The sequence below is a fragment of the Panulirus ornatus genome, chromosome 8, assembly GCF_036320965.1.
Source record: "Panulirus ornatus isolate Po-2019 chromosome 8, ASM3632096v1, whole genome shotgun sequence".
NCBI classification, from domain to species: domain Eukaryota; kingdom Metazoa; phylum Arthropoda; class Malacostraca; order Decapoda; family Palinuridae; genus Panulirus; species Panulirus ornatus.
This window is the reverse complement of record NC_092231.1, coordinates 42,812,279-42,830,739: the sequence shown is the minus strand read 5'-3', so window position 1 is coordinate 42,830,739 and position 18,461 is coordinate 42,812,279. Positions and strand designations below refer to the sequence as shown.

The window sequence follows — 18,461 nt, the reverse complement described above, 5'->3', positions numbered from 1 at the left end:
TCATATAATATATTAGGTTTTATATGGAATGTGTTTGACGTAAGTGCTGTGTAGTCAAAAGTTCTTAACCATTAACATGTTGCACTAACCAACAGAACGAGGTAGAAGTAGAGGTATTCGTCGCAAGAGAGATTCATTCTTTGGTACACTAAAGAAAAGATTTAGTAGATCCAAAGTTCGGTCAAAAAGTGTGGATCCAAGCGCCCGAGACATCTCCATGGATCGTGATGCCTCCGTAGGACGCTCTGTATCTATAGAGAGATCAGCTAATATCAACAGAGCCTCAGGTGAGATCATGGTGATCTTTGTTGCTAAGGATTGTTAACTGTCTTTAGAATCATTAGATTAAACTGTTATAACCAGCATCATTTTAGGTCTGTCCAGGAGAAGCAGATCTTCAATTAGACTGTGTTAAGAAATTCATTTAATGAAGTATTTTTATTTTTCTTAATTGATCTGTGATCATATATGGCACAGTCTATCTTAATGTCAGAGTGTTAAGAAGACAGTAAATAAATGAATTTTTGTCAAAAAGGAGTATGAAGTATAGAGAGAAAATGTGACCACATTAAGGCTGTTGTGATTGAAGAGAAGTACAAAAGAAGTATCACAGAGTGCTGTGTTCTGAATGAGAAGGAGTCAGGCAGAGGAGAACAAGGGCAGATGTGGTCCAAAGGGTAGCACATTGCTGTGCAAGGTAATGACTTCAGCGTAAGTGTTTCTTTCATTGCCAAAGTGTCTGCTTTTTTCCATTTGGTTACAGTTAGAATCCAGTATAAGGCAGACCAGTATTATGATATATGTCAGTGAAGGCAATAATTTGTGCTTATATGAAGTTATATAGCAACTGTAGAAACATTCTTGTGGTAGGGTAATGACTGTTGTGCATTGAAAGGGAAATACCATTTGATGAGAGCAGGCATAATTTAGAGGGTAGTATGTTGCCATAGCAAGGCAAAGCTCTGGGTTTGGTCTCAGGGCAGTGTGAAAGTCCTGTTAGACCTAGTTATGTTTATAGAATTGAAGAATGGTTGTCCTCTTCATATGTGTGTTTTTGTTATTGAGATATATTACTCACACAAGAGTAGAGCATGTTCAGTAAACTTGATAACATACCTATGAACAATGTACTATGTGTGTGTTTAAAAGTAGAATAGTGAAGATGCTCAACATAAATGAAGTCAGACTTTCATACTGGATTACTGCTTTCCCTAATGACTGACCTCCAAACGCTAAATCATAAGCTGAGTTGACATGAATTCTGAAGTCAAGACACACATTTCTTTGGTAACTAATTTTTCACCTTATCCCTATCACTCCCAGATTATAGCTTACTTTGATGCCGTCAATAGACTAGTTACATTTTCATCGTACATGTCTTTGCATGACGTATATATACCAGGTGTGCAAATGCTTATTGTTCCTGCCAATTAAGCATGGGAAGACCCATACTTTGATGCTTCTTGCATTTGCACAATGAAGTAAGGGTTCCTGAGTTTATGATTTTCTACAGCCTAGTTCTTCATTCTTCAGGGCCGAGCTTTGAGGTGCATAGATTCCTTCAATACCATTTTTCAAAGAGTACTATTGATAATATGTGAATACAATAACATTGTGCAGGCTATGCAGGCTTTTTAGTCATAATGTATTTCACAAGTTGCACACCCTTCTCTAGTTTTGCAAACTTTCTAAGCTGTGTAAAGTTTTAAAGGAGAAACTCATGTTTTATAGCAGCCTTTAGTTCTCTTTTATGCAAGCTTCATTGATTGTTCTTAACCCACAAAACTGAAAATTCTGCTTATGAATTTGAACTTTTAGATCTCTAACAGCGACAAAGTATAATATAATGATATGATGATAATAATAATATATATTTATTTAGTTTATATTTATTTTGCTTTGTCGCTGTCTCCTGCGTTAGCGAGGTAGCGCAAGGAAACAGACGAAAGAATGGCCCAACCCACCCACATACACATGTATGTACATACACATCCACACACGCAAATATACATACCTATACATCTCAATGTACACATATATATACACACACAGACATATACATATATACACATGTACATAATTCATACTGTCTGCCTTTATTTATTCCCATCGCCACCTCGCCACACATGGAATAACAACCCCCTCCCCCCTCAAGTGTGCGAGGTAGTGCTAGGAAAAGACAACAAAGGCCCCATTTGTTCACACTCAGTCTCTAGCTTTCATGTAATAATGCACTGAAACCACAGCTCCCTTTCCACATCCAGGCCCCACAGAACTTTCCATGGTTTGCCCCAGACACTTCACATGCCCTGGTTCAATCCAATGGACAGCATGTAGACCCCGGTATACCACACCGTTCCAATTCACTCTATTCCTTGCACGCCTTTTACCCTCCTGCATGTTCAGGCCCCGATCACACAAAATCTTTTTCACTCCATCTTTCCACCTCCAGTTTGGTCTCCCACTACTCCTCGTTCCCTCCACCTCTGAACATATATCCTCTTGGTCAATCTTTCCTCACTCATTCTCTCCATTTGACCAAACCATTTCAGAACACCCTCTTCTGCTCTCTCAACCACACTCTTTTTATTACAACACTTCTCTCTTACCCTATTATCACTTACTCGATCAAACCACCTCACGCCACATATTGTCCTCAAACATCTCATTTCCAGCACATCCACCCTCCTGCGCACAACTCTATCCATAGCCCACACCTTGCAACCATACAATATTGTTGGAACCACTATTCCTTCAAACATACCCATTTTTGCTTTCTGAGATAATGTTCTCGACTTCCACACATTCTTCAAGGCTCCCAGAATTTTCGCCCCCTCCCCTACCCTATGATTCACTTCCGCTTCCATGGTTCCATCTGCTGCTGAATCCACTCCCAGATATCTAAAACGCTTCACTTCCTCCAGTTTTTCTTCATTCAAACTTACCTCCCAATTGACTTGACCCTCAACCCTAGTGTACCTAATAACCTTGCTCTTATTCACATTTACTCTCAACTTTCTTCTTTCACACACTTTACCAAACTCAGTCACCAGCTTCTGCAGTTTCTCACATGAATCAGCCACCAGCGCTGTATCACCAGCGAACAACAACTGACTCACTTCCCAAGCTCTCTCATCCACAACAGACTTCATACTTGCTCCTCTTTCTAAAACCCTTGCATTCACCTCCCTAACAACCCCATCCATAAACAAATTAAACAACCATGGAGAGGGTGTTTTGAAATATATATATTGAAATATATAAAATGATGAGAGGGGAGGATTTCCAGCCCCCCGCTCTCTCCCCTTTTAGTCACCTTCTACGAACACGCAGGGAACACGTGGGAAGTATTCTTTCTCCCCTATCCTATATATATATATATATATATATATATATATATATATATATATATATATATATATATATATGCAAACTTACTTTACGTTAAACTGCATTGGGGTGATAGAGCATTCCTCCTCAAGGGATACACAGTCAAATTCAATTTTTAAAGGGTACGTTACCTTATAAACATACTTGGCTGGTGAAATCTTTAGTGTTTGATGGATAAAAGAATGGTGAAGAGCTTGACAGATGTTACCATGTTTATATTCATAAGTGGAGAGAAGTTTTACCTTTAGCACAGACTGACTTCAAATTTCCAGAATTCTTCATAAACAATGTTAATTATCCATAAATGATGAGAGAGAGAGAGAGACAATGGTTTGTTTTGCAGGTGATGGAATCTGCACTATTACCTATCTTCTGTCTTCCTTCCCCAGCACAACCTAACTTATCTATTGGTAACAGAGGCAATGAATGTTCCTTAGATGGTTGTTCGAAGGATATCATATGGTTACAATGGTGTTCACCATGGCAGAATATATGGTGGGGCACACCAGCATTGCAGGGAAAGCCTTAACCAGTGAAGAAACCTGAATGGCTTCTCCCCTTCATTAACTTTAAAAATATGTTTTAGATAACTGTTCAAGGAGGTCTTATGGCAATATGAACATTCATTTGGTTTCTCTCCTATATGACCACTCATGCATTAGACAGAAGTACTGTTTTCAAAAAAGGTTATTTGGCAGTGTGAGCATTCACATGCTCTCCTCTTCAGCATGAAAGGTCATATGATCTACTAAAATACTACTGCATAGTGTCTTTAGGCACTGTGAACATTCTTGTGGGTTTTCTTTTGTATGATTAATCATGTGCTATACTGAATTACTCATCTTAGAAAAGGTCTTTTAACACTAAACATTGATATGACTTTTCTACTGTACAAATAGTCACCTGGTTTGCTAACTTGCTCCTACTTGGGAAGATCTTTTGACAATACAAACCTTTTTGTGGGTTCTCTCCTGTATGAGTAGTAATTTGATGAATTAGGTGACTGCTTAGGGAAAAGATCTTTTAGCAATGTGAATATCTAAAAAGCTTCATTCCTGTATGAAAATCATATGCTACACTAAAGTATTCCTGAGTGAGCTGGTCTTTGGAGACTGTGAAGGGCCATGTGGCTTCTCTCCTGTATTAGGAGTGATTCCCTCCACAAAATTACCTTTACTGGAAAACATCTTTTGGGAGTATGAACATCTATATGGTTTGTCTCCAGTATGAAAAGTCATGTGTTTCATTAAAACACTCCAACCTAAGGAGGTCTTCTGGCAATGTAAGCTCCTCTCTTGCATGATCAGTAATGTGCTGCATTAAACTATCCTTAAGGGAAAAATGGCCTTTGGCACTGGAAACATCAAAGTAGTGTCACTCCAGTAAGAATTGATTATCCACACTAAAATATCCTTCTTGGAGAAAGCCTTTTGGCACTGTGAACATAAATGTGGCTTCTCTTCAGAATGCAGTCATGTACTTTACAAAAGCACTTCTTTGCCAAAGGGTTTGTAGGGCACCATGGACATTCATGTGACTTCTGTATGGGTAGTCATATGCTCCAATAAGTAGTCTTGTATATATATATATATATATATATATATATATATATATTTTTTTTTTATTATACTTTGTCGCTGTCTCCCGCGTTTGCGAGGTAGCGCAAGGAAACAGACGAAAGAAATGGCCCAACCCCCCCATACACATGTATATACATACGTCCACACACGCAAATATACATACCTACACAGCTTTCCATGGTTTACCCCAGACGCTTCACATGCCTTGCTTCAATCCACTGACAGCACGTCAACCCCGGTATACCACATCGCTCCAATTCACTCTATTCCTTGCCCTCCTTTCACCCTCCTGCATGTTCAGGCCCCGATCACACAAAATCTTTTTCACTCCATCTTTCCACCTCCAATTTGGTCTCCCTCTTCTCCTTGTTCCCTCCACCTCCGACACATATATCCTCTTGGTCAATCTTTCCTCACTCATCCTCTCCATGTGCCCAAACCACTTCAAAACACCCTCTTCTGCTCTCTCAACCACGCTCTTTTTATTTCCACACATCTCTCTTACCCTTACGTTACTCACTCGATCAAACCACCTCACACCACACATTGTCCTCAAACATCTCATTTCCAGCACATCCATCCTCCTGCGCACAACTCTATCCATAGCCCATGCCTTGCAACCATACAACATTGTTGGAACCACTATTCCTTCAAACATACCAATTTTTGCTTTCCGAGATAATGTTCTCGACTTCCACACATTCTTCAAGGCCCCCAGGATTTTCGCCCCCTCCCCCACCCTATGATCCACTTCCGCTTCCATGGTTCCATCCGCTGCCAGATCCACTCCCAGATATCTAAAACACTTCACTTCCTCCAGTTTTTCTCCATTCAAACTCACCTCCCAATTGACTTGACCCTCAACCCTACTGTACCTAATAACCTTGCTCTTATTCACATTTACTCTTAACTTTCTTCTTCCACACACTTTTCCAGACTCAGTCACCAGCTTCTGCAGTTTCTCACATGAATCAGCCACCAGCGCTGTATCATCAGCAAACAACAACTGACTCACTTCCCAAGCTCTCTCATCCCCAACAGACTTCATACTTGCCCCTCTTTCCAAAACTCTTGCATTCACCTCCCTAACAACCCCATCCATAAACAAATTAAACAACCATGGAGACATCACACACCCCTGCCGCAAACCTACATTCACTGAGAACCAATCACTTTCCTCTCTTCCTACACGTACACATGCCTTACATCCTCGATAAAAACTTTTCACTGCTTCTAACAACTTTCCTCCCACACCATATATTCTTACTACCTTCCACAGAGCATCTCTATCAACTCTATCATATGCCTTCTCCAGATCCATAAATGCTACATACAAATCCATTTGCTTTTCTAAATATTTCTCACATACATTCTTCAAAGCAAACACCTGATCCACACATCCTCTACCACTTCTGAAACCACACTGCTCTTCCCCAATCTGATGCTCTGTACATGCCTTCACCCTCTCAATCAATACCCTCCCATATAATTTACCAGGAATACTCAACAAACTTATACCTCTGTAATTTGAGCACTCACTCTTATCCCCTTTGCCTTTGTACAATGGCACTATGCACGCATTCCGCCAATCCTCAGGCACCTCACCATGAGTCATACATACATTAAATAACCTTACCAACCAGTCAACAATACAGTCACCCCCTTTTTTAATAAATTCCACTGCAATACCATCCAAACCTGCTGCCTTGCCGGCTTTCATCTTCCGCAAAGCTTTCACTACCTCTTCTCTGTTTACCAAATCATTTTCCCTAACCCTCTCACTTTGCACACCACCTCGACCAAAACACCCTATATCTGCCACTCTATCATCAAACACATTCAACAAACCTTCAAAATACTCACTCCATCTCCTTCTCACATCACCACTACTTGTTATCACCTCCCCATATATATATATATATTTTTTTTTTTTTTTTTTTTTTTTTTTTTTTTTTTTATACTTTGTCGCTGTCTCCCGCGTTTGCGAGGTAGCGCAAGGAAACAGACGAAAGAAATGGCCCAACCCCCCCCCCCATACACATGTACATACACACGTCCACACACGCAGATATACATACCTACACAGCTTTCCATGGTTTACCCCAGACGCTTCACATGCCTTGATTCAATCCACTGACAGCACGTCAACCCCTGTATACCACATGACTCCAATTCACTCTATTCCTTGCCCTCCTTTCACCCTCCTGCATGTTCAGGCCCCGATCACACAAAATCTTTTTCACTCCATCTTTCCACCTCCAATTTGGTCTCCCTCTTCTCCTCGTTCCCTCCACCTCCGACACATATATCCTCTTGGTCAATCTCTCCTCACTCATTCTCTCCATGTGCCCAAACCATTTCAAAACACCCTCTTCTGCTCTCTCAACCACGCTCTTTTTATTTCCACACATCTCTCTTACCCTTACGTTACTTACTCGATCAAACCACCTCACACCACACATTGTCCTCAAACATCTCATTTCCAGCACATCCATCCTCCTGCGCACATCTCTATCCATAGCCCACGCCTCGCAACCATACAACATTGTTGGAACCACTATTCCCTCAAACATACCCATTTTCGCTTTCCGAGATAATGTTCTCGACTTCCACACATTTTTCAAGGCTCCCAAAAATTTTCGCCCCCTCCCCCACCCTATGATCCACTTCCGCTTCCATGGTTCCATCCGCTGACAGATCCACTCCCAGATATCTAAAACACTTCACTTCCTCCAGTTTTTCTCCATTCAAACTCACCTCCCAATTGACTTGACCCTCACCCCTACTGTACCTAATAACCTTGCTCTTATTCACATTTACTCTCAACTTTCTTCTTCCACACACTTTACCAAACTCAGTCACCAGCTTCTGCAGTTTCTCACATGAATCAGCCACCAGCGCTGTATCATCAGCGAACAGCAACTGACTCACTTCCCAAGCTCTCTCATCCCCAACAGACTTCATACTTGCCCCTCTTTCCAGGACTCTTGCATTTACCTCCCTTACAACCCCATCCATAAACAAATTAAACAGCCATGGAGACATCACACACCCCTGCCGCAAACCTACATTCATATATATATATATATATATATATATATATATATATATATATATATATATATATATATATATATATATATATATATTTACATATATATATATATATATATATATATATATATATATATGTATATATATATATATATATATATATATATATATATATATATATTTACATATATATATATATATATATATATATATATATATATATATATATATATATATATATATATATATATATATATATTTTTTTTTTTTTTTGCTTTCTCGCTGTCTCCCACGTTTGCGAGGTAGCGCAAGGAAACAGACGAAAGAAATGGCCCAACCCACCCCCATACACATGTATATACATACGTCCACACACGCAAATATACATACCTACACAGCTTTCCATGGTTTACCCCAGACGCTTCACATGCCTTGATTCAATCCACTGACAGCACGTCAACCCTGGTATACCACATCGCTCCAATTCACTCTATTCCTTGCCCTCCTTTCACCCTCCTGCATGTTCAGGCCCCGATCACACAAAATCTTTTTCACTCCATCTTTCCACCTCCAATTTGGTCTCCCTCTTCTCCTCGTTCCCTCCACCTCCGACACATATATCCTCTTGGTCAATCTTTCCTCACTCATTCTCTCCATGTGCCCAAACCATTTCAAAACACCTTCTTCTGCTCTCTCAACCACGCTCTTTTTATTTCCACACATCTCTCTTACCCTTACGTTACTTACTCGATCAAACCACCTCACACCACACATTGTCCTCAAACATCTCATTTCCAGCACATCCATCCACCTGCGCACAACTCTATCCATAGCCCACGCCTCGCAACCATACAACATTGTTGGAACCCCTATTCCTTCAAACATACCCATTTTTGCTTTCCGAGATAATGTTCTCGACTTCCACACATTCTTCAAGGCTCCCAGAATTTTCGCCCCCTCCCCCACCCTATGATCCACTTCCGCTTCCATGGTTCCATCCGCTGCCAGATCCACTCCCAGATATCTAAAACACTTCACTTCCTCCAGTTTTTCTCCATTCATACTCACCTCCCAATTGACTTGACCCTCAACCCTACTGTACCTAATAACCTTGCTCTTATTCACATTTACTCTTAACTTTCTTCTTTCACACACTTTACCAAACTCTGTCACCAGCTTCTGCAGTTTCTCACATGAATCAGCTACCAGCGCTGTATCATCAGTGAACAACAACTGACTCACTTCCCAAGCTCTCTCATCCCCAACAGACTTCATACTTGCCCCTCTTTCCGAAACTCTTGCATTCACCTCCCTAACAACCCCATCCATAAACAAATTAAACAACCATGGAGAGGGTGTTTTGAAATGGTTTGGGCACATGGAGAGAATGAGTGAGGAAAGAGTGACCATGAGGATATATGTGTCAGAGGTGGAGGGAACGAGGAGAAGTGGGAGACCAAATTGGAGGTGGAAAGATGGAGTGAAAAAGATTTTGTGTGATCGGGGCCTGAACATGCAGGAGGGTGAAAGGAGGGCAAGGAATAGAGTGAATTGGATCGATGTGGTATACAGGGGTTGACGTGCTGTCAGTGGATTGAATCAGGGCATGTGAAGCGTCTGGGGTAAACCATGGAAAGCTGTGTAGGTATGTATATTTTGCTTGTGTGGACGTATGTATATACATGTGTATGGGGGTGGGTTGGGCCATTTCTTTGTCTGTTTCCTTGCGCTACCTCGCAAACGCGGGAGACAGCGACAAAGCAAAAAAAAAAAAAAAATATATATATATATATATATATATATCTGTTTTGGTCGAGGTGGTGTGCGAAGTGAGAGGGTCAGGGAGAATGGATTGGTAAACAGAAAAGAGGTAGTGAAAGCTTTGTGGAAGATGAAAGCCGACAAGATGACAGGTTTGGATGGTATTGCAGTGGAATTTATCAAATAAGGGGGTAACTATGTTGTTGACTGGTTGGTAAGGATATTCATTGTATGTATGGATCATGATGAAGTGCCTGAGGATTGGCAAAATGCATGCATAGCCCCATTGTACAAAGGCAAAGGGGATACAGGTGAGTGTTTAAATTACAGAGGTATAAGTTTGTTTAGTATCCTGGGAAATTATATGGGAGGGTATTGATTGAGAGGGTAGAGGCATGTACAGAGCATCAGATTGGGGAAGAGCAATGTGGTTTCAAAAGTGGTAGAGGATGTGTGGAGCAGGTGTTTGCTTTGAAGAATGTATGTGAAAAATACTTAGAAAAATAGGTGGATTTGTATGTAGCATTTATGGATCTGGAGAAGGGTTGATAGAGATGCTTTGTGGAAGGTATTAAGAGTATATGGTGTAGGGGGTAAGTTGCTGGAAACAGTGAAAAGATTTTACCAAGGATGTAAGGCATGTATGCATGTAGGAAGAGAGGAAAGTGATTGGTTCCCAGTGAATGTCAGTTTGAGGCAGGGGTGCATGGTGTCTCCATGGTTGTTTAATTTATGTATTGATGGGGTTGTTAGGGAGGTAAACGCAAGAGTTTTGGAGAGAGGGGCAAGTATGCAGTCTGTTGTGGATGAGAGGGCTTGGGAAGTCAGTCAGTTGCTGTTCACTGATGATACAGCGCTGGTGGCTGACTTGGGTGAGAAACTGCAGAAGCTGGTGACTAAGTTTGGTAAAGTGTGTGAAAGAAGAAAGCTGAGAGTAAATGAGAATGAGAGCAAGGTTATTAGGTTCATTAGGGTTGAGAGACACATTAATTGGGAGGTAAGTTTGAATGGAGAAAAACTGGAGGAAGTGAAGTGTTTTAGATATCTGGGAGTGGATTTAGCAGCAAATGGAACCACAGAAGCAGAAGTGAGTCACAGGATGGGGGAGGGGGTGAAGTTTCTGGGAGTGTTGAAAATGTGTGGAAGGCGAGAATGTTATCTTGGAGAGCAAAAATGGGTAAGTTTGAAGGAATAGTGGTTCCAACAATGTTACATGGTTGCTAGGCATGGGAGATAGATAGGGTTGTGCAGAGGAGTGTGGATGTGTTGGAAATGAGATGTTTGACGACAATATCTGGTGTGAGATGGTTTGATTAAGTAATTAAAGGGTAAGAGAGATGTGTGGCAAAAAGAGTGTGTTTGAGAGAGCAGAGGAGGGTGTCTTGAAATGGTTTGGTCACATGGAGAGAATGAGTGAGGAAAGATTGAGAGGGAACGAGGAGAACTGGGAGACCAAATTGGAGGTGAGAAGACAGAGTGAAAAAGATTTTGAGTGATCAGGGCATGAACATAGAGGAGGGTGAAAGGTGTGCAAGGAATAGAGTGAATTGGAATGATGAGGTATACCCAGGTCGACGTGCTGTCAGTGGATTGAATCAGGGCATGTGAAGTGTCTGGGATAAACCATGGAAAGTTTTGTGGGGCCTGGATGTGGAATGGGAGCTGTGGTTTCAGTGCTTTGCACGTAACAGCTAGAGACTGAGTGTGAACGAAGATGGCCTTTGTTGTCTTTTCCTAGCGCTACCTCGCACACACATGGGGGAGGGGGATGCTATTTCATGTGTGGTGGGTTTGGTGATGGGAATGAAGAAAGCAGCAAGTATGAATATGTACATGTGTATATATGTATATGTCTGTGTATGTATATGTATGTATACGATGAAATGTATAGGTATGTATGTGTGTATGTGTGGGTGTTTATGTATATACATGTGATGTTGGGGGGTTGGGCCATTCTTTTGTCTGTTTTCTCATATTATCCTTGGCGAGAGGGGAGAAAGAATACTTCCCAAGTATTCTCTTCAAGTTATAGAAGGTGACTAAAATGGGAGGGAGCAGGGGGCTGGAAATTCTCCTCTCCTTTTTTTGATTTCCCAAAAGAAGGAACACAGAAGGGGGCCAAGTGAGGATATATCCTCTAAGGCTCAGTCCTCTATTCTTAACGCCACCTCGCTGATGCAGGAAATGGCGAATATGTATAAAAAGTATATTCCTAAATCTCAGAGAGAGAGATAAGTGTAACCAGCCTGATGTGAAGTATGTATTTACTTATAATAAGTCCTCAACTTTTTATGTGGAAGATGATGATAGATGTTATACTGGTTTACATGAAATTTATGGTATAGATTGCTGTGGAAAAATATTTAACAAAAAGTAAGAAGTTAAATGCACCGTTTTTTTGGATCTGGAGAAAGCACATGACAGAGTCGAGAGGAATGGTTTATGTTATGTGTTAAGGATATATAGAGTAGGGGGACAACTGTTGAAGGGTATGAAAGTGTTCTATAGAGAAACAGGTGCATGTGTAAGAGTGGATAGAGGGTTGAGCAAAAGTTTTGGTATACATGTGGGTGTGAGGCAGGGTTGTGTGATGTCACCAAGGCTTTTTAATATTTATATGGATGGTGTGATAAGTGAGATGAAAGCAAAACTAGGGGAAAAAGGTGCAGAGATGGAGTGTGGCAGTGAGATATGGTGGCTCGTGGCAAGTCTGTTTGCAAATGATACTGTGTTGTTTGCTGAGAGTAAAGAGGAGTTGCAGAAGGTTGTGTGCCATATGATGTGTAAATGTAGGCAACTGAAGGTTAATGCAAGTAAAAATAAAGTAATAGAGTTTGATAGGAAACAGAGTGAAAGTATAAATTTTGTAAATCATATAGCTAACAAGAAAGTGTACCAAACTGTGTTTTGGATATGGACTGTAAGAGGTGAGAAAATTTAAGAATTTCAGAGCAGCCTTGGGTAAGTTTGGTGAAATAGAATGAGAGATAAGGGAGAAAACATTACAAGGTGGAAGAGTCATTCAGTCCCTTAATAGAATGATAAAGGGTAGTTGTGTAAGTATGGAAATGAAAAGTGGATTAAGAGACAGCACAGTTCTCCTGACCCTGACCTATACAGCTGAAACATGGAATGATTTACAGAGGTCAAGAATCCAGGTTGTGTAAAGGAGTTTTTTGAGAGGAACAAGTGGTGTGACTTGATGGAATGAAGAAAGAAATGAAAGGATGTATGAGAGGTGTAGCACGGCAAGGAAAGCCAAGGGAATGAATTATGGAGTGGTATTGTGGGTGAAACATAATACTTTGTGGTTGTTTGGGGATGTGGAAAGAATGCAAGACCGGGATTTTACAAGGTAAGTATATGATAATACAGTTAGAGGGATTAGTGTGAGAGGAAGACCACCTATGACATGGGCGAATGCAGTTGAAGAATACTGGAGGGAGGGAAATGTTGGAAGATTGTGGAATGGTGTATGTGAAGGAGGCATGTAAGGACAGGGATAAGTGGAGGCTCTTTTGCTTTGGCCACCCCTTCATGGGAGTTCCCATAGGGAATGGATATCAGTGTTATAGATAGATGGGTTAGTGAAGAATGTGGTAGTTTATTTGAGGGTACAAGAAGAGGTGGAATGCTGAAATGATGAATAGATGTAGCAGACAATTGACATAAGGTTTGAAGTGTTTCTGGTAAAAGGAAGCCATATGAAAGATTTTCTTCTTTTTAAGATGGTGTCATTTTGTGTCTTAAGGTGAAGGTTTGAAGGGTAAAGTGTGTCTCACTTGATGAGTCAGCTTATAAGCAAATTGAAAAATGTTGATGCTAATATTAATGTAGAAGACCAGTTCAGATTAAGACACTGGACATAAATTGAGGATGTTTATGAATAAGCCAAAGTTATATGGTCTCAGTCTATGGTATACAATGAAAATGGGTACAGAATTAAAGATAACAGGAAATAAGATGTTGTTATGGTGCAGCAAAACAATGGTTTTGAGATACATAACACAAAGTTTAGAATTTATACATTTTATTTTGCTCAGAAGCTCAAATATTATTGTTTCTTTGTTTACTGACATTTTATGTATTGTATTGTTTTTTGTTCCTTTTTGTACCTTTTTTGTTATCTTTTGTTTGATATACTCTTTATTGCTATATCTTCCACTTGGATCTTTAGTTTTAACTTAGATGTTAGTTTATACTGTGATACAAGAAAATTTTTACGTATCATTTTTTCTCTGTCTGAAATCTGGCTTGCTTCTTAGAGAGCCATAAAGTCCATCAGAAAAGCTTTGCATGATAAAAGAAAAATATCTTTGCTAGTTTGCTTACATGTAACTCTTTCCTCATTTACAAAGTGGTGGAACTCTCCTCAGTGGCCAACTTCTTAAGAGCTTACTTAGAAAAGAACCCACATTAGGGCAGCAATCAGCTTATAAACAAAGCAAAATACATTTGATGTACTGTTTAATAATGACCAAGTGAGGACAAGGGGGTTAGCTTTAGAATTAAGTAGGATTTTAAAGAAGAGCTCAGGCCCAGGCCCTTTGACATACACTTCAGGATGTTCCTTTGACTGTTGGGTTTTACTTTCCAACATTTCTTAACCACATTTTCATGCTAATCATTTCATATGCATGGCCTTTTTCTGGTCTATTAGCTCATGCCTCAGGTCATTTCCTTGCTTCCCTTTGAGGCCATTCCCATGCCTTGCAGTTCATGCTCAAGTCCATTCCTTGCACAACAATTCCTTCCTTAGACATTTTCCTTAGAAGTTTCACTTTAGATTGTTCTCTCATTTAGTATTTTCTCTGTGGGGCCTGGCTACTGATGGAAGGTGCTGGTTTTGGTGCATTTTATGTAACAGATAGGGATTAGATGTGTTCTTTTAACACCTGATGTTAACTTGCTGATAGGAAGTGAAGTGTATTGGATATCTGGAAATGGACTTGGCAGCGAATTGAACTATGGAAGAGGTAACGAAGGAGAGTGCGAAGGTTATGGGAGTGATGAAGAATGCGTGGGAAGAGAGAGTGTTATTTTGGAAAGCAAAAATGGCTATGTTTGAAGGAATAGTAGCTCCAACAATATTATATGGTTTTGAGGCATGGGCTATAGATAGGGTTGTATGGAGGAGGGGGAATGTGTTGGAAATTGAAATGTTTGAGGACAATGTGTGGTGTGAGGTGGTTTGATTGAGTAAGTAATGAAAGGGTAGGAGAGATGTGTGGTAATAAAAAGAGAGTGGCCGAGTGAACAAAAGTGGGTGTGCTGAAGTGGTTTGAACATATGAAGAGAATGAGTAAGGAAAGGTTGACAAAGAGGATATATGTGTCAGAAGTGAAGGGGACAAGGAGAAGCAGTGGACCAAATTGGAAATGGAAGGATGGAGTGAAAAAGGTTTTGAGGTATCGGGGCTTGATTGTGCAGGAGGGTGAAATGGGTGCCCGGAATAGAATGAATTGCAACAGTGTGGTATACTGCCGTCGATGGACACCAAAATCTGTTTACACTGCAGCCGAGCTAATTAACAGTCCTGATAATTTTTTATATTTAGGTGTATTTTAGCCCTTCAGCATGTCATCCAAGAGACCAAGAGGTGCAGAAGATGATGCTATTGCAAATGAGCATAAATCATTATCTGTCCTTGAACAGGTGGAGTTACTGAAAAAAAATTAGATAAAGGAACTTCTGTAAAGACTTTGTGTGAGTACGATGAGATTAGATTGTTAACTGTGTATGACTTGGGGGTAATTTTCTGTTCATGGCATTTTCTGTGGTCTGGCAATGACCACGTCCCAAGGTTGCTGGATTAAAGAGTTACAACCTGTATGTGTATATCTGTGTGTGTGAGTGGATGAGTCTTTCTTTGTCTATATCCTGGCAGTACCTGGCTAATGCAGAAAATGGCAGTCAAGTATGAAAATAGAAAGAGTTGTACAGTGGAGGATGAATGTGTTGGAAATGAGATGCTTGAGGACAGTATGTAGTGTGAGGTAGTGTGATTAAGTAAGTAACGAAAGGGTAATAAAAAGAGTGTCGTTGACAGAGCAGAAGAAATGGTTTGGACATATGGAGAAAATGAGTGAGGAAAGATTGACAAAGAGGATTTATGTATCAGAGGTGGAGGGAACCAGGAGAAATGGGAGACTGATTTGGAGGTGGAAGGATGAAACGAAAAAGATTCTGAGTAATTGGGGCCTGAACATGCAGGAGGATGAAAGGCGTGCAAGGGATAGTGTGAATTGGATCGATGTGGTATATGAGGGTTGATGTGTTGTTGATGGACTGAACCAGGGCATGTGAAACTTCTGAGGTAAACCATAGAAAGGTCTATGGGGCCTGGATGTGGATAGGGAGCTGTAGTTTTGGTGCATTACACATGACAGCTAGAGGTTGTGTGAACGAACGTGGCCTTTTTTGTCTGTTTTCCTGGCACTACCTTGTTGATGCAGAGGATGGTGATGCTATTTCCTATGGGGTGGGTGGCACCGGGAATGGATGAAGGCAGGCAAGTATGTGCATGGGTATATATGTATATGTCTGCGTATGTGTATGTATATGTATATATGTATATGTACTTGTATGTACGTGTATGCATATATATGTGCGTATGAGTTGATGGGTACTTTCTTCGTCTCTTTCCTGGCACTTCCTCACTGACACAGGAAACGGCGATCAAGTTTGATGAATTTATATGAATAGATTATAGTTATTATCATTATTATTATTATCATTATTATTATTATTATTATTATTATTATTGTTATTATTATTATTATTATTATTATTATTATTATTATTATTATTATTATTACACCCGAACATGCAGGAGGGTGAAAGGCGGGCAAGGAATAGAGTGAATTGGATCGATGTGGTATACCGGGGTCAACGTGCTGTCAATGGATTGAATCAGGGCATGTGAAGCATCTGGGGTAAACCATGGAAAGATCTATGGGGCCTGGATGTGGAAAGGGAGCTGTGGTTTTGGGCATTATTGCATGACAGCTAGAGACTGAGTGTGAACGAATAGGGTCTTTGTTGTCTTTTCCTAGTGCTACCTCGCACACATAAGGGGGGAGGGGGATGTTATTCCATGTGTGGCGAGGTGGCGATGGGAATGAATAAAGGCAGACAGTGTGAATTGTGTGCATGTGTATACATGTATGTGTTTGTGTGTGTATATATATGTGTACATTGAGATGTATGGGTATGTATATTTGCGTGTGTGGACGTGTATGTATATACATGTGTATGGGGGTGGGTTGGGCCATTTCTTTCGTCTGTTTCCTTGTGCTACCTCGCAAACGCGGGAGACAGTGACAAAGCAAAATATTATTACACTTTGCTTATATTTATAGATATTTATAGATATAGATATTTCTGTACTTCCTGGTCAAGGCTACACCACGAATGAAAAGTTACTTTTGATGAGTCTGCATCATTAGTAGTATAATCTTGTCAAAGAACTTCTCACTCCAAAGAGGTCTTTATTCATCTGCTACTGGAAGTATCTCAGCCTGTATAGAAAAGCAGTTTTACGAAGAACAGGCTTCTTTCTCTGTTGTGACAAAATCTGAAAGAAACTTTCATATCATAATCAAACCCAACTGATGTTAGTTGACAAAGTGAATAATGATTTGAAAGATTGTTTTGCTTGTATGTAGTACTGATGATGATAGGTGTGATATTTGGCATGCTTAGGATGTCATCTTTTGATTAGATGAGCTCTTTGACTTTTCAGTAGTGTTTGGTGGCTTCTGTGGCAAATTTTGGAGAATCCTAGGTATTTGTTATCCTGAATAAGGAGATATGACATCCTCAGATTTTGTTATGACACAGAAAAAGGTCTGCCTATCAAAACACTCTTTCTAGTTTCTTTATACATTGTCTAAATGGCTGACTAAAGAATACTTTCATACTTTCTTTTGCTTTCGTAGCTAATTTGGATGTAGTTGGAAATGAACCAGAAAATGTGTAGAGAAAAACAACATAGATATAGTATTAGATTTTTGTATTGGCCTTTTGGGAGGATTTATAACACTTTTTAAGGAGGAAATAAGAATCTTAGAATAGTTCAATGGGCCTAGTGGCTTTAACCTATTTTCTTTTGATTTTTGATGAAAAATGCATTTCATATTGCCCTTTCTAGTGGACTTCATGAGCTTTTTAGAATTTTATTTGTTTTGCATGTCACAGATATCAAGTGGATATGATTTTCTTAAATGTTATGCCATATTCATTATGAAGCCTCTTAAACTAATGGTTGCATTGTGTGTATCACCATATAACAGAGGAAGAGCAGGCAAACCCACCCTCTCACCAGGACAAAATTGCACCAAGTGAGTGTGATCCCATCCCAGTACTGGGTTTTTGATTCCTGATCTTGTATCACTTGCACTTTCTTCACTGCTTCTTTTCCTACTGCAGTATTAAAAAACAAATATTTTGTTTTAATGGTTTACAGCAGCTTTGCTTTTAAACCTGTCTTAAGCACCTTTTTTTTCAAATTTTGTATGATCTTACATTACTTTCACAAAGTGGCATATGCACAAACCAGTAATTTCCAAGAGCAAACTACAAGTTAAAAAGCATCTTTTGTCAAATATATTTTGCTCCAATAAGCCTTGTCAAACCTTGGCAGGTCACGCTGAGACATCAGCTCATATATCCAGA

The 18,461-nt window shown here is 40.0% G+C and overlaps 1 protein-coding gene across 10 annotated transcripts in view; it reads left to right on the top strand.

The window, feature by feature from the left end:
* Positions 1 to 18,461, top strand: part of LOC139749912 (uncharacterized) — a 342,664-nt gene that overhangs the window by 239,873 nt on the left and 84,330 nt on the right. For 7 of the 10 annotated variants that reach the window (XR_011713065.1, XM_071664324.1, XM_071664321.1 and 4 more), the window contains 2 exons: positions 96 to 287; positions 18,080 to 18,127. Coding sequence is in view for 9 of the 10 variants with exons in the window: in XM_071664324.1 (XP_071520425.1) it covers positions 96 to 287; positions 18,080 to 18,127 (240 nt within the window). In the remaining variant the exon portion in view is untranslated. The remainder of the gene's footprint in view (positions 1 to 95; positions 288 to 18,079; positions 18,128 to 18,461) is intronic. The other 3 variants (XM_071664320.1, XM_071664322.1, XM_071664323.1) reach the window with 1 other exon arrangement.